Genomic DNA, 14136 nt, shown 5'->3' on the forward strand with positions numbered 1-14136 from the left:
AGCAACTATCTCTTTACAACATTCTTACTTGTCATTGTGTTGCTTATCTTAGCTTTTTCTTCTCTCACCCCTTTCTCTCAGTCACAAAATCTATATATGCATTTACTACCTCTACTAATCTGTTACAATAGAAATGGCTGAAAAATCCCCCATTTCTCATTAAGTATTACTGTAAATTTCCACCTTTGATGTCATAGAAGTCTTAGAAGTGTTTCTTGAATGGATAACTAGTGTAAAGTTACTGGAATAGAAAAAGAAATATCTTAGAGATGGCCGTGCAATGAAGAGAGATTTCCCCCTTGAAATGCTCACCAAGGGCAATCCGTCCTGTTTGACACTGGACAAGCAGCGATCCACTACAAACAACTCCTCTAATCACATAACAATACAGTAATGAAAAATAAAGGTAGTGTGAGAAGAAGGGATGGGATCCTTTGTCTTACCACAGAACGCTATCACAATGTTTTTGTGATTAAAATCAGGGAGGGAAAAATAAAACACTAACTTTGGGTCACACATGGGAACCACCAGATTTCTCTGCATACTGGAAGAGTCTTTAGAGAAAACTGTGAATAAAAAAGTTTATTTGGAAAGATTCCTTTCAAAAGTCATGAATCTACTTAATGAGGAGTGGTGATCCTTGTCTGCAAATGTTTGACTATATAGCGTTAATTTAACAAGCCATCATTCTGGTCTCTTTAACACAAGCAATACGCTGTGATCTGTTAAATGATCCCCGATATTTATGTCACAGTTGATTTAACAGGAAATGTGCTACTTCCTGGAATACCATTCAGCGCGCACACTTCGATAGCACAGCACAATGCAATCTCAGAGATTACTCTGCAGCCATTGATTATGCGGAAAATAACTGAGGCTCATACCTGGTGCTTACTGCCCTTGCACTATTTTAGGGAGGAAAATAGAAGCTCATGAGCTAAGAGTGAATGGGTACTTTACTAATTAGGCTGGTAAACTACATGGGAAATCTGATTTGGAAATACTGCTTTACTCTTTTCTTGAAAATCAGCTCTAACAAGGAAGAATTAAACAGATAAATATGTTTAGTCATTTTAGTCAGGACAGCTTTATCCTATGCTCTTATTCAGGTTTCCTCACTCCCTGCTCCCTGTTGCAGGGTTCTGGCTCTCAAAGCTCCTCAGGAACTGAAGGACATCATTCAGCACATCACACACCCCATCTGACCATTAATCACAAGCTCTTCTCTTGGAAATCCTGATGTTATTTAAGGCCCTTCCTTCTATGAGCTTTTCTTCCAAATTCTCCAACTCTTGAGTTCCTCCAGTATCTTATTTGGATGATTTTCCATATTTCTCCTCTGATACACAGTGGGAACTCTCCTTGATCTCTTTCCTTGCTTCCTTTCTTTTCTGTTTGTCCCTGTACTTATGTCCAGGACTTCAATGAAAAAAAAACCAAAAAAAAAAAACCAAAACCCAAAACAATGGGCAACTTAAGGGTTTCTTTCCACTGTAAAATAACTGTTCAAACAATAGTCTTTGCCAGACATGTCTGCAGTCTAAACCTGATCAAGATCTGGATTCCTACTTGCACCTTCCATTCCCCTGCCTTCCTCTGATGACCAGAAAAGATTTCATTATATTCTCTGGTGCACACACCTATCACCTGCTTCTCCTTTCAGAACCTAGATCCAAACTGTTGGAGCGGTGGGATTACTGGCAATTGGTTTTGGGTATCTACATCACTGCTAGTCACCTGAAGTTCCTTTAAAGTCTGTAGGAAGAGAAACAGGCAGAGTTATAAAGCATTTCAGAAAACTACTTTGGATGTCTTCCTTAGGGCAAATTAAATAAAACACAAAGCATCTAAATCATATGCTTTTACCCTCCTGAATGTCACTGTGATCTGGCCCGTTCTTTATGCACATAGTTAAAATAGTAATTTAGATTTTTACTATTACACGTCTTAACTATGCAATTATTTTCCAATCTGGTCTTGACAGAGTAGAATTGGTCTTTTGTGAAGATGCAGACAAGGTGACAAGGTAATCTTGTTGGCTCATTTCTTTAAACTGACAGTTACAAGTAAAATTCTTTGTTATTTTTTTACCCTAAATCCTTCGCTGAATCAAGCCAGGTATGTCTGGCATCTTTAATACGATTTCTATTTGGTCACATCAGCTTTTAGATGTTTTTTAATTCTTAGCATTTTTCTCATATCAAATATGCAAGAGAAAAACCTATAAACTCCTTCACTCTAACATCATTGTCGGGCATATGGAACAATCCTCAGTGACTGAAATTCTTATCCTGATTTGTTATTATTCAGCCCCTATTTATTTACATTACAAATGTTTTCCAAAAGTGATCATCTTTAATATAGATGTGTATACAGTCTCTCCATTTGAGTCTACAGTTAAAAACTACTAATTAAAAAACCTGGTGATCTATAAAAAGTGCAAAAATCTATTGGATACCACATTGCTACATTGATTAGGGAAATAAAAAGCCTAGGGTCTGGTCCTGTAACATACTAAAAATCAGGAAAAGTCAAATACAAGTTCATCATCGGTCTTGAAATTTACCAAGAACTTTAATCATTATCTGAAAGAACTTGGGTCAGCAACTCCTCTTCCCTGCCTGAAAGCGATGTGCTTCCTGTTTGGTACGAGGTTACTTCTCAAGGCAAGTGCTCACATCCACAGTGGAGACAGAACCTAACGCGATAGCCAAAAATCTCCTAATTTAAAGCAGACTTTAGGAGAACACACTGAAACACTCTCTAGGAGTCAGGCACCTCCACTTAAGAACAGTATGAAACAGCTGCATATATTCATCCTGAAAAACATATACAGAAAGAAAAAGATGTAGGAAGAAATCATAATCTTTAACCCTGAAACTTCCCATAGTAGCAAATGCTTTGCTTATTTACCTCGCAGCTAAACTTACATGCAACTAGGAAGACGTGCCCTACAGATGTATCACTGCTCTTAGTATGAGTAAAAATGTACGATCCTACTGTATGACAGCAGTTATTAGCTTGTTTGGGTTTTGTCCATTCAGACACCACCTGAAGATAAATACAAGATTAGAGAATAAATTGCTGAGGTTTTTTGCCCATGGGTCCAGACATCCTGGACTTAGCTGAATGATTTTAGGAACGAAACAGAGAATTATCAGCACAAGCAAGCTGCTGGAATGGTTTTCCTTTTGGAGAATGGAGTTCCATAGGTAAGAGAGAACAAAAAATGATCTAAGAATACTTTTGTAAAATCCAGGAACTCCATATTAGGCCCACATAAATGAGCCCATAAATTAGAAAAAAACCCTGTAACTTTACCTATAAGATTGTATTACAGTTAATGTTGTTCTTAATAATCTTTACTGATTATTACAGAAACCTCTTGGAGTAATTTTAATAAATACCTTAGGGCTTCTTTATAGAAATCAAGGTATACACACATAGTGCTACTCATTACTATTACATTGTGGTGAAGAAATACTGGATCATTAAATCTTTAAACATGAAAAACCTTGTTCTTTATTCAGTGCTCTTTCAAATAAGAGGCATAAAAAATCCAATTAAACAAAACTGGCCATCCTCTCGGGTTTCATATTTGGTCGGCTTGTGTTTGCTTCTAACTTGATCCTGACTCTTGTGCTTGTTTGGAAAATGCCTATTAAAACATGGCCTAGAGTTAAGATCCGGAGCCTCGGGGGGACTACTAGGCCAGGGTTTGATGTTGTCAGCCTTCCCCGTGACCCCATTAGTCTCTGAGAGGCAGGTTAAACCGCTGCAATGCCCTGCAGAGACATGGCACCCAGGTGCATGTGCACACCTTGGTTTCAGCGAAGGATCCCTGTGGATGGGCAGATGCAGAAGGGTCTGTGCTCTGCTCAGGAAGCAATCCCATGTCCCCACACTCAGAGGGGACCTACTCTCTTAAACACCACCGTGTATGCCTTAAATACTGCCCTGCAGGAGGGGGACAAAGTGCAGCACCACCTGCAGCCCTCGCACCCTCTGCCTGCCGTCACCCACCTGGCACGCTTGTCATGCAAGACTCCAGCTCCTCTTTGAAATATGCCAGTAGGAAAAAGTGATGGTGTATCCCCCTGAATTCCTATCCCTGCTACTCCTGTGGCTAAGGGAGCTTATGGAGAGCACATGCAGGGCCCCCTCTCCCACCTCCATAGGGAGATATGAGGCTCTGGGCACAGGAATCCACCTGCTGAGCACCAGCCCCAGGCCAGGGAGGGGTGAGGAGCTGGAGGGGAACTGATTGCTCCTCTCTAGGTAAAAGCAAGCAACTTTATTATTAATAGAGTCTCACTCGTGGTCCCACATAAATTAGTGGCTGCTTAAACACAAAACCCAGGGATCACCGTTTCCAGCCCCATTTTCTGAAAGCCCAAATCTAACTTCCAGTAAGTTAAAAAGAAAGCATTATTTAAGCTATATTAATTTTCATTTTTTCAATATGATGACCCCATATGCATCAGAGAGCACAGATGCGCCAAACTCGGGCGTGGGGGAGGTGGGTGTGGGGGGGGCATTTAGAAAAAAAATAGGAATAATCAGAATGTAGAAAAGTTAATAACCACATGCAGTAAAGTTCATGCCATGGCTTTCTGAGAAGGCATCTATCTTCTTGACTGAGGGGAAATTCGTTTTGCCTTGCTTTTTTACCTTTTTAGAAAAAAAGACTTTTTAAATGGAATAAAATTTTCTGTCAAGGTTTTTAACCACATGCAGGGATGTTTTGAGAGGCGTAGGCAACGAAAGCCATAATCATTGTCAGTGGTGTATAACAGACTTGAAGTTTTATGAATGGACAAGAAATTATGCCCTCTTTGTTATACCTGCCTATCCTCTTCTTCTATCCTATAAGACTGTTTTAGTTATGAATGTCTGATTCATACACTTTTGTTAGGAACTTGACTATAAGCAATTTTACACAGTGTGAGCAGTAGTAGCACTAGTAACCCACCAATACGATGTTCAAAGAACAACTTCCAGTTAAATGTCCAACTCCTCACTCCTTCCCTTCCCAAAAGTTGCTACCACCAGAAGAATTATTACTTACCTTCACAACCTAAAGTAATTTAGATCTAAGAGTCTGTCACTGTCCTGGACCACCCGTAGTTCATGAAACCCCTGAACTCGGGAACTCTGAAGCTGAGCCCGGGCTGCGGTCAGTAGCGTGTCTGGAGTGACTCCTGGAGCTGGGTATCGTCTCAGCACGCAGAGGAGTTACAGAAATGGGCTCCTCAGAGATCCCTGCTGCTACATATCGTATGGTGATGCTTATCTGTGGGTTTTCTTATTTGGCCTAGAGACATGTTTCTCTAGTTTATGCAATGCAGAGGTCAGTGAAATAGATTCTTCTCCAATCACATTTTAGTTTGACTTGGATTTTTTTCCCTGCTGCAATATATTTTGGGTTTGTTTAGAACAGAAACAAAGCAAAAAACAATCCCAAATAAACACATAGAAAAATCCCTGTCTTTGGTCTTTGGAAAAATTTCTCTTGGATGATACATTGCCTCGTGCACTAACATACACAGTTTGAAGGAGAATAATGGGTGCATTCTTTCAAGAACAGAAAATTACTTTAAACATTTAAATAATTGAAATGTACTAACACACAACAAAAAGACAGTCATCTTGGTTAGTTAAAAGGCACAAGAATATCTTCCAACAGCACTAACAAAGTTGAACTTCTAGGGTGATAGTGAAAGATAATCAGCTAGCAAAGATGATTAAAAAAACGTGTACAGGTGGTAATGGCAGATGTATTTTGAAAGTGTCAGAAGGAGGCAGTCAGGAATATTTTGGAAAGATGCACTCTACCTGTGTAGCCCAGCGAATTGTCGCCATTATCAGAGGTGGGGAGTGGTGTCCCGCTGTCGTTTCCCCTCTCTAGGTCGCCGGAGTCTGTCGGAAACAACACCAGAGCTGCTGATGGGGTCACAGGAGTAACAGTAGTTGCCATTTTGATCACAACACGTCCAGACACGATTAAATCCACACATGACAGCAAAAGCCACAGTGCCAGCGCACGGCACACTTTGTCCTTCCCCTGCCAACATGGTGGTGCCCAGCAAAAGGTGGCAGGGAGCATCGCCCCAGGTCCCCTAAATGCTGCTCGCTGTCCCTCTCTGCCCACTCCAGGTCTCGCTCTGCAGCCCGCCAGGCGTGGTGGCCACCCTGCCAACCAGCCAGCACAGGCTGTGGTGAGCATATGGGGACGGGAAGGCAGGGGAGCTGAATGCTAGCATTGCTAATTTTCCACCTTATTGTTAATCAAAGCTATTGACTGTGATCACTCCCCATCATCGCTTCATCTCCTGGCAATTACAGACTCAGGGGACTTCACCTCTTTGTGGGGAGGAGGCGGGGGGGACAGAGGGGGGGGACTGGACGACTGTGTCTTGGCAAGCACGGGGGCGGGGGGGCTGCTCTACCTCTTCTGGAAGATGGGGCAGAGGAAAGGGCTAGAGCCCCTTTATGAAAAGGCAGCAGTTCAGCAGCATAAGGAGTAAGATGCATTTTCTGAGTTCAAAGATGCTTGCACAGAAACACTCGATTTCAATGTCACATAAAAAAAAAAAAAATAAAAGGAAAAAATGGAAAGGCAGCTGGTCAGCTAAACGCATAAATGAACATGTGTTTTAAGACCCCAAGATAAATTGCTGATCAAAGCACCACAAAGCACTGTGAGGATAACTCATAATAATGAACTAAATAATTCAAAGAAAAAAATAAAATTAAAATCCCAGTGGCTCTGAAAATAAAACAGCACAACCCAAAGGAATTTGTAGTCGATATCACTAGATCTTTTTACTCGTCTATACAGCTTAATGTAAAACTGTTTATTAAACTTAAATTCTATTTTTAATTTACTTTTGATAGTGCACTGTTCAACAGAAAACACCTAAAAAGAAACATGCATATTTTGTTTAGGAAAAACTGCAAGAAGCAAATCTCTTCGCAGGAATATCACTACACAACAATAAGCTGCTTATTTCTTTTTCCTGTTGACAGGTGTAAAATTATTTATTAATTATTGTAAAGACCCTGAATAGGAAAGATATGTTATGCTTTCTCCCACACAGACTTATTCTGGACTTCTATAATCACTGAAAGTTACTGTTCCTTTTCAATAAAATGCACATATTGCTAAAAAAGTATTCTGAAGTTTCACAAAACATTTAAAGCAAACTAGAAAAAAAAAACCAAAAACAAAAAGACTAAGAGGATTTTTTTTTCCCCTGGATGCTTAATTTTACTAGCTCTGTCAATCTAATTTTTAAAAATGTGAAACCAAACATTCATATTCTCCATGTTTTGTTTTGTTTTTTAAATCTTAGAGAGACAGCATCCTTACAAATAGAAATCTTTTTACAGAATTACAAAAGAAAAACAAAAATAAAACCTAAATCTTCAAGACCAATCCACTTAAGGGGACTTAATGGAAGAAACAATTATTTTTAAAAGTCAATTAAAGAATTGATAACATGTCTTTTAAAGTACTGCTGCACATATAATAAGAGACCAAAACCCAAAAACCAACTAAACACCAAGATGGTGCTTCATCTTGGCAGATGAAAGAAGTGAAATATGTTCATTTATTGGTTCATTCATCTTTGTTGCCTCACTAATGGCCAATGTCACGTACATCTTTAAAATCTGCTCTGAAAATGGCTTTAGAGTGACTGGATCAACATTCTGCTTCTCCAGATTGCTCACTTATTTGCATTCAAGGGTGGACCGGGTCAGAGTTTTAAATTACAGCAGTAAAGGACAGAAGGACAAGACTTTTTATTACATCAAGTGGCAGAGGCTGTGCCTACTTATTTTAGGGCAAATGTTTATAATCAACTACAGAAAGCTCAGACGGAGATTTCAAGCAACAAACATGCTGATGATCATTTTGTAAGACTGATTGCCTTTTAGGAGATTTAACCACACACTGCTCAAAATGATGAAGAAGGAAGAAGACGCACTGAAAGCTACTGGAGTGTTCTATGTCTTGGTGTATTGTCTGGTGTCATGTACAAAATATAATTGCATAATGAATTGATCTTTTTTACCCAAGATATGACCTCAGACATGGCACTCCCACCAGCAGGCCACCCTCCTCGTAATACCTCCCAAACCCACCAATGCTAATGCCCTTAGCAAGGCTCACTTTGGAGTTTAAATAGGAGCAGTCTGCATTTCAGAAATGCTCGGCATTCAATACAGCCAACAGGACACGAGAGCAGCAGCTTTAGAAACTAGGCTGCAACTACCTGCAGCCATTTAGACCTGAAAATATTGGCTTCAAATCCTCCACTGATGGAAATGAGGGGATTAGTCTCTTTTTAGCAGTAATGATACTTACATGATATCTGTTACTGACAACGTACTCATTCTTTACAGTCCAAAATACACAGATATATTCACTCATTCTTTGAGAAGTGTGGCTTTTCTACCTGATATCAAACTTGATAGTCAACTAATGTTAACTTATGGTCTCTGGCTGGAAACTACTTTCAATAATGATGCTCACTGATGTTCAGCTCTTGCTGTGGTTTAATTCTACCCATTTCACTCAATGGTAAGTCTGCGCCCTAGTCCTACATTTTGGGCTGTGGCCCCTTGCACTTGGCTGAATGTAATTTTAGCTCTGTCACAAGATCCAGCTTTGCCTTTCCTTGGGACTCCCTCTTAAAACTTAACAGAAGTAAGTGCTATTGACTTAAAAGAGTGCATTTCACCATGAGACCGCTGTGAAGGCACACTGTTGAATGGGTGGTAAAGTGCCTGAATGTTAAGAAATGATGTATTTCTTATGACTAGTGTGCTGTAGGATCAGGCAATTTTTCACTTGCCTTTGTTAAACATAACGAAAAATTTTACATCGCTACACTTCTTGAACAGTCACCATGCCAAAAAAGGTGTAGGGAATGAATTATAAAACCTGAAAGATTCACCTGATATATGGAAAAATTTACAGCTCGGTCCAAGTCAAAGTGGAGGCTGAACTTGATGCCTCATCCTTCAGAGAAATAGCATAATCACTTTATAACAGGTTCCACAGAACTGACAGAGAGATGTCCCTCAAAACAGCTCTCCAGTAAGGCTGAACATCTTGGCTGAATTTGTGTATCAGACAGGAGGAATTTAAACCAATGTCTCTGATATTCTAGCTGCCAAGAGAAGACCATTTTCAGTGAAATAAAACTTACACTTTAAAAAAACCTAGGCAGAAATTGGTTGATTCATGAAGTTAAAAAAATCAACAACAACAAAACCCCCCAAACAACCACCAAAAAAACCAGAACAAAACCCAATATTTAATTCAACAGAATATTATTTCTCCCTATAAATACCCAATACTTCAGGAAGATGGTAAAAGGGTTTTTTTTGTGTACCCCCTCCCTCTTTTTTTTGTAGTACCAAATGGGTTTATTTTGGAAAAGGAAGATGAAAAGCGGAGACTTGACTACCAAAGAGAAAAAAAGGTGCAAGCTGCCCCTTATTGATTGCTACTAGAGTTTTCTTTCATAGGAACATTTGAAAGAGGCTGCCTTTGAGAGGAGGAAGCGCCTCATCATGATGAAAAAATCTCATTCCCTCTCTACAACCATTTACAAAGCAACCATTCAGTAATTTGGGCAAGTATCTTCTAGCATAACACCCCCCCTCCCAAACCAAAAACAACAAAAAAAAAAAACAACAAGCATCTATTTTGACTTGATAGGAGAGTGCTAAGTTTATCAACACTGAGCCGTCTAACTTTTTGGTGGAATGGTTTCAGGTTTAGTCACTGAAGCCCAAGCACAGACAATATCTTCAAAGCAGCAAGAGGATTTAGCTTAATCACACAAGTTCATAACAAGTTTAAGTGGTCCAATGGCAGTTTGATAGCACCGAAGATTTATGTGAATGCAGGGAACTTTTTCCAATGAAATTTCCACTGAAATCTCTAAGTTATTCCATTTTATTGGACTGCAGCAGGAACTACTAAACACCAATCATGCTTTAAATTACCTATCTTCTAAGTCTTCAAAATGATCAGAAAATCAAAATACTAAGTATTTACTATTGTTATTCATTCTCTTGGCTCCTACAACACCTCAAACCACACAGCCATATTTATTTTCATGGATACTTGCATTCAAGTGCTTTGTGCAATTCTAACCTCAAAAATTATATTAAATATATTTTTAACCATGGCTCTTCTATTCATTGAAAATTCACCAGTGATTTTGGTTTTCCCCACTGGTAGGAGAAAGTGATGCCATCAATTATTGTGTCTTTTGTACCAGGGAGATATGTCTGCGTGACACATTTTATTGGCAGTGCATCCTCAAAAAGTCCCCAAATTAATCAGTATTGATGCCCTGACCCATCCTCCTGGAGGAAATAAAGAAAAATGGAAAATACCTAGGAAACAACTTACTACTGTAGAAATCTCATGTATCTGCCCTGGTCATTGTTTATCTGAAATTAGCGCCATCTATTGAACAATGTCTGATTACAAAAATAGTAACTGTTACCATATTTAATTTCAAAATATAAAACTTCATTATTTCTTGTTACATTTCTCTAAATTTCATTATCATCATCAGCTTGGGGGTACAAAATTGGGAGGAAACAGCATGAACAGCATTTTGCAAATGAACATTAATAAAAGATTAGGGTGAAGCAAATTAATATAAACTACTATCAATATCAGAATTGTGTTCTACAAATTGGATCAATTCCCATTGATTCCTTTCTAGTGATCTAGAGGAATTCACGAAGAGACATCAGAAAAAAAAAAAAAACCAAACAGCTGTGACTACATCAAACCACAATCTAAGATGAGGAATTAAATTAGTAGCCTTTTTTTTGTTTTCTCCCAGTATTGATTGTAGGTTTTTATTGCAATTACAGTGGAAATACACCATAATATGTCTTAAGGAATATTTGATTTAATTCTGTTTCTTCATTTGGTTATTCATAATAACAAAAGATTTCATGCTATCAGAGTACAGGTAAGTAAGGCTAATACTTTAGGGAAAAAACTACTGTTAATATAGCTGTGAGAAGTAATTTGGGGGTTGTATTTAGAAACACACAGACAAGGTTTCAAGATTGTAGACCTATGCTTCAGATCCAGAGCAAAAAGGAAAAGCTTCAAGCTATGATGTGTGGAACTGGGAATAATTAGACTACCCTTGGACTATCACCGCTTGTTAAACACTTACAGGTCTGTATCAGAAGCCGATATAGCATATGGCTGATTGACCTGGAGAATATCCTTACTGATGTTCCATATTAGCTGAAGGAAAATATTCTATTATTTTTCATCTCGCTTCAAGAGCAATTTTCTAGAGACATTCACATTCAGCCAGCTAGCTTGTTTAAATTGGATAACTTTAGGGAGTTATGACCATTTTCATCAGCTAAGAGTCTTCACAAGTTATTCAGTTCTTCATTGAAAGTTTATATTGCTCAGCTGCCTTGTCTTAAAAATTAAGAAAGGTTTAAGCTAAGGGGAAAAGGCAAGAATTTGTTCACACATATTGGCTTTAATCTGAGGATATGGCACATATAAATTACAAATGAATCCATAAGGAGGCTTTTATTAATAAACTGTACAAGTATGTTGTAGCAACTCAATATATGGTTCTAAAAATAAAATGTGCACTTATAGGCAGGTACAGAAATGTTATTCATTACACACAGGAGACAATTTTCACATGAGAACAGAATACCTTGTGGTGTAAAAAAAATCCCTTAGAAACAGTTTTCTAATAGAAAGAAGAATTTAGCTTTTATTTAATGATTTGAGTACCTTTCTTTTGGTTGTTTTCAGGCAACTGTGCATATGACTGAAATCCTGACAAAATCTCGATAGTGAATGTTATTTAAACACCTTTCCTTCCCTTCGTTTTCATGATTCATTCTGAAATAGCCTTTAACATAGTAAAAAGGAAATGAGGACTTCTAGTTATGCAAAAGCAGCAAACTACCTCTTTGCATCTTTGTTACAGGTAAACAACCTCTTTGCATATTATTTTTTTTTATTTAGGAAGTAAGTAGTAAACATAGGTGTTACCAACTTCAAAACAGATCCAGCAAATGTATTTTGCAGAGTAGCATAACTATGATTGTTGGGTTTGTTGTTGGGTTTTTGTTGTTTTATTATTTATTGGGTTTTAATCTGCATAATTTCCTTTCAGATTATGAAGCTGAAATCTTATGTGGAACCAGTCATGCTGGAGACTTTACCAATAAAATTCCATAGCAACATTTCTGATTTAACACTTAAATTCTCAACATTTGGAATTCAGCAGACAGCAAGTAAACATGAGTAGTAAGACTTTGATGCCCCCAAACCCATCTATAGTCCTCACTTCCCTACACACCTTGACTTACACTAGCTCTTCTTTATACTTCTTTAGCTGTGCCTTGTATCTCTCTCCTGTTCTGCATCTGCTCCCATATCTTTCCCTGCCAGATAAACCCAAAGGTAACAGCCATTCAGGCTAATTAAATGGTGCTGGAAGTGAGGTAACAGGTGGTGGCCTCAGCTGCTTTAGTTGCAGGGGTAGATAAGAGACCCATCAGTAGCCTGTATGAGGAACTATGATTAATTAGGGCAAGAATCCATTTTCTAAGGAGGGACAACCAGATTTATAACAGATTTTTCTTCTCTAAGGCAACACACAAACTTTCTCCAGAATGTACAGAAATGAATTACCTATTCAGAAGTGCTCACTAGTCATCTTGACTATATTCAATATGGCACAAGCAATTTGGCACAGGTTTCTTCATAGCAGTATTTTTTATTTTCTTTTTACTACAAGCTCTGAATTTGAAGTTACTTTAGGAAATTTCCTCTCCTTTAGAAGCTCTCTTATTTTGTTTTCTTCCAAGTAAACTTACCTGTTACTCAAAGGAGTTCTGATTACTGTGGGAACCAACATCAGGGCACTAAATAATAGCAATTAGCACCAGCACCACATACAGTTTAAGAACTGGTTATGCAAGCTTCCCATGCAATCCTGCAGCTCCACTCCTTCCAATAATCCCCTAAGCATTTTAAGCAACTCTAGGAGACTACACCCACCCCTCCAGGCATTAACCCCTGGGGCTGCTGCTTCTATGACTTTAGCCCTGTAAGGTTGTTTTGAGGCTCAAATATTCAGCTGCTTTATGAGTAGCTGACCCCAAAATACGAGCAGAGAACTGGGTTCAATTTCTCTTTACTATAGAACTGGAACACAGCAAGAAACCCACCATACTTAATTACCTCTTGTGTTATTCAGCCGAGTGTTGAACTTAGGAAAGGTGGTGAATTTCCATTAATGGCTATAATAAACAACAAAAATGCAGAAACTCATTGAACATGCCAATGCCAACAGCCTTGCAGTCACATGGTTTGAAATTACAACTACCATAAAAATGAATACTGAAGAGGATGTACACAATTCAAGGGCTGAGAAAGCTCTTTCTCATTCCTTTGCTTTTCTGTATGTGCAAAGTCATCTTCTAAGCTGTCAGATATATCTGCAACACAGCTGTGCCATTTACATTTTACTAATCTATCTGCAGAGCTCAGCATGAAGAATAATATTAAATCAATGTATGTCAATGCTTGTTTACAGAAATAATGGGTATACTTGCACTAATACACTGTCAAGCAAGGGAATACACTGGCACATTAAGCAAGCCTATTAAAACGGCTATATAAGCAAGAAAGTCTGATACCACAAGAATCCCAGGTCCTTTTTTTCAGGAGACACTCCTACCTACATTTCTACCTGTCCTGGTTTTGATCCCCTAGCACCCCCCATCCCCCCGCCCCACCCCCCCTTTTAGAAGAACAGCATTTTGACCCTTTTTGCTGTTGTGAAAACACGTTCTTTACCTCCCAACAGTGACTTCAGCCACCTTGTGATTACTGATATGCTCAGCATATGGATTTCTCAGAGGAAATGTGTCCAGTTGTTCTGCTGTGCTCTCCCTTCCTTTTTGCCTTCCACAGTCCCATCCCTTTGGCTATGACGGAGAAGCCAGCAGACAGGACAGGCCTCCATACTTCAAGCCACTCACATTCTACTTAACCTGCCTCCTGCACAAAACGAGAAACTGATGATGCGATTTCCTATG

At 38.8% G+C, this 14136-nt stretch overlaps 1 protein-coding gene across 7 annotated transcripts in view; it reads right to left on the reverse strand.

The window, feature by feature from the left end:
• ROBO1 (roundabout guidance receptor 1) overlaps positions 1-14136 on the reverse strand; it is a 742961-nt gene that overhangs the window by 378713 nt on the left and 350112 nt on the right. For 4 of the 7 annotated variants that reach the window (XM_080374479.1, XM_080374485.1, XM_080374480.1 and 1 more), the window contains exon 1: positions 5836-7212. In XM_080374479.1, the coding sequence (XP_080230605.1) occupies positions 5836-6226 (391 nt within the window). In that variant the 5' untranslated portion in view covers positions 6227-7212. Of the gene's footprint in view, positions 1-5835; positions 7213-14136 lie in introns of those variants that run through there. The other 3 variants (XM_080374482.1, XM_080374481.1, XM_080374483.1) reach the window with 1 other exon arrangement.

This window comes from Falco punctatus (genome assembly GCF_963210335.1).
Source record: "Falco punctatus genome assembly, chromosome: 2".
In the NCBI taxonomy this organism is placed as follows: Eukaryota; Metazoa; Chordata; class Aves; order Falconiformes; family Falconidae; genus Falco; species Falco punctatus.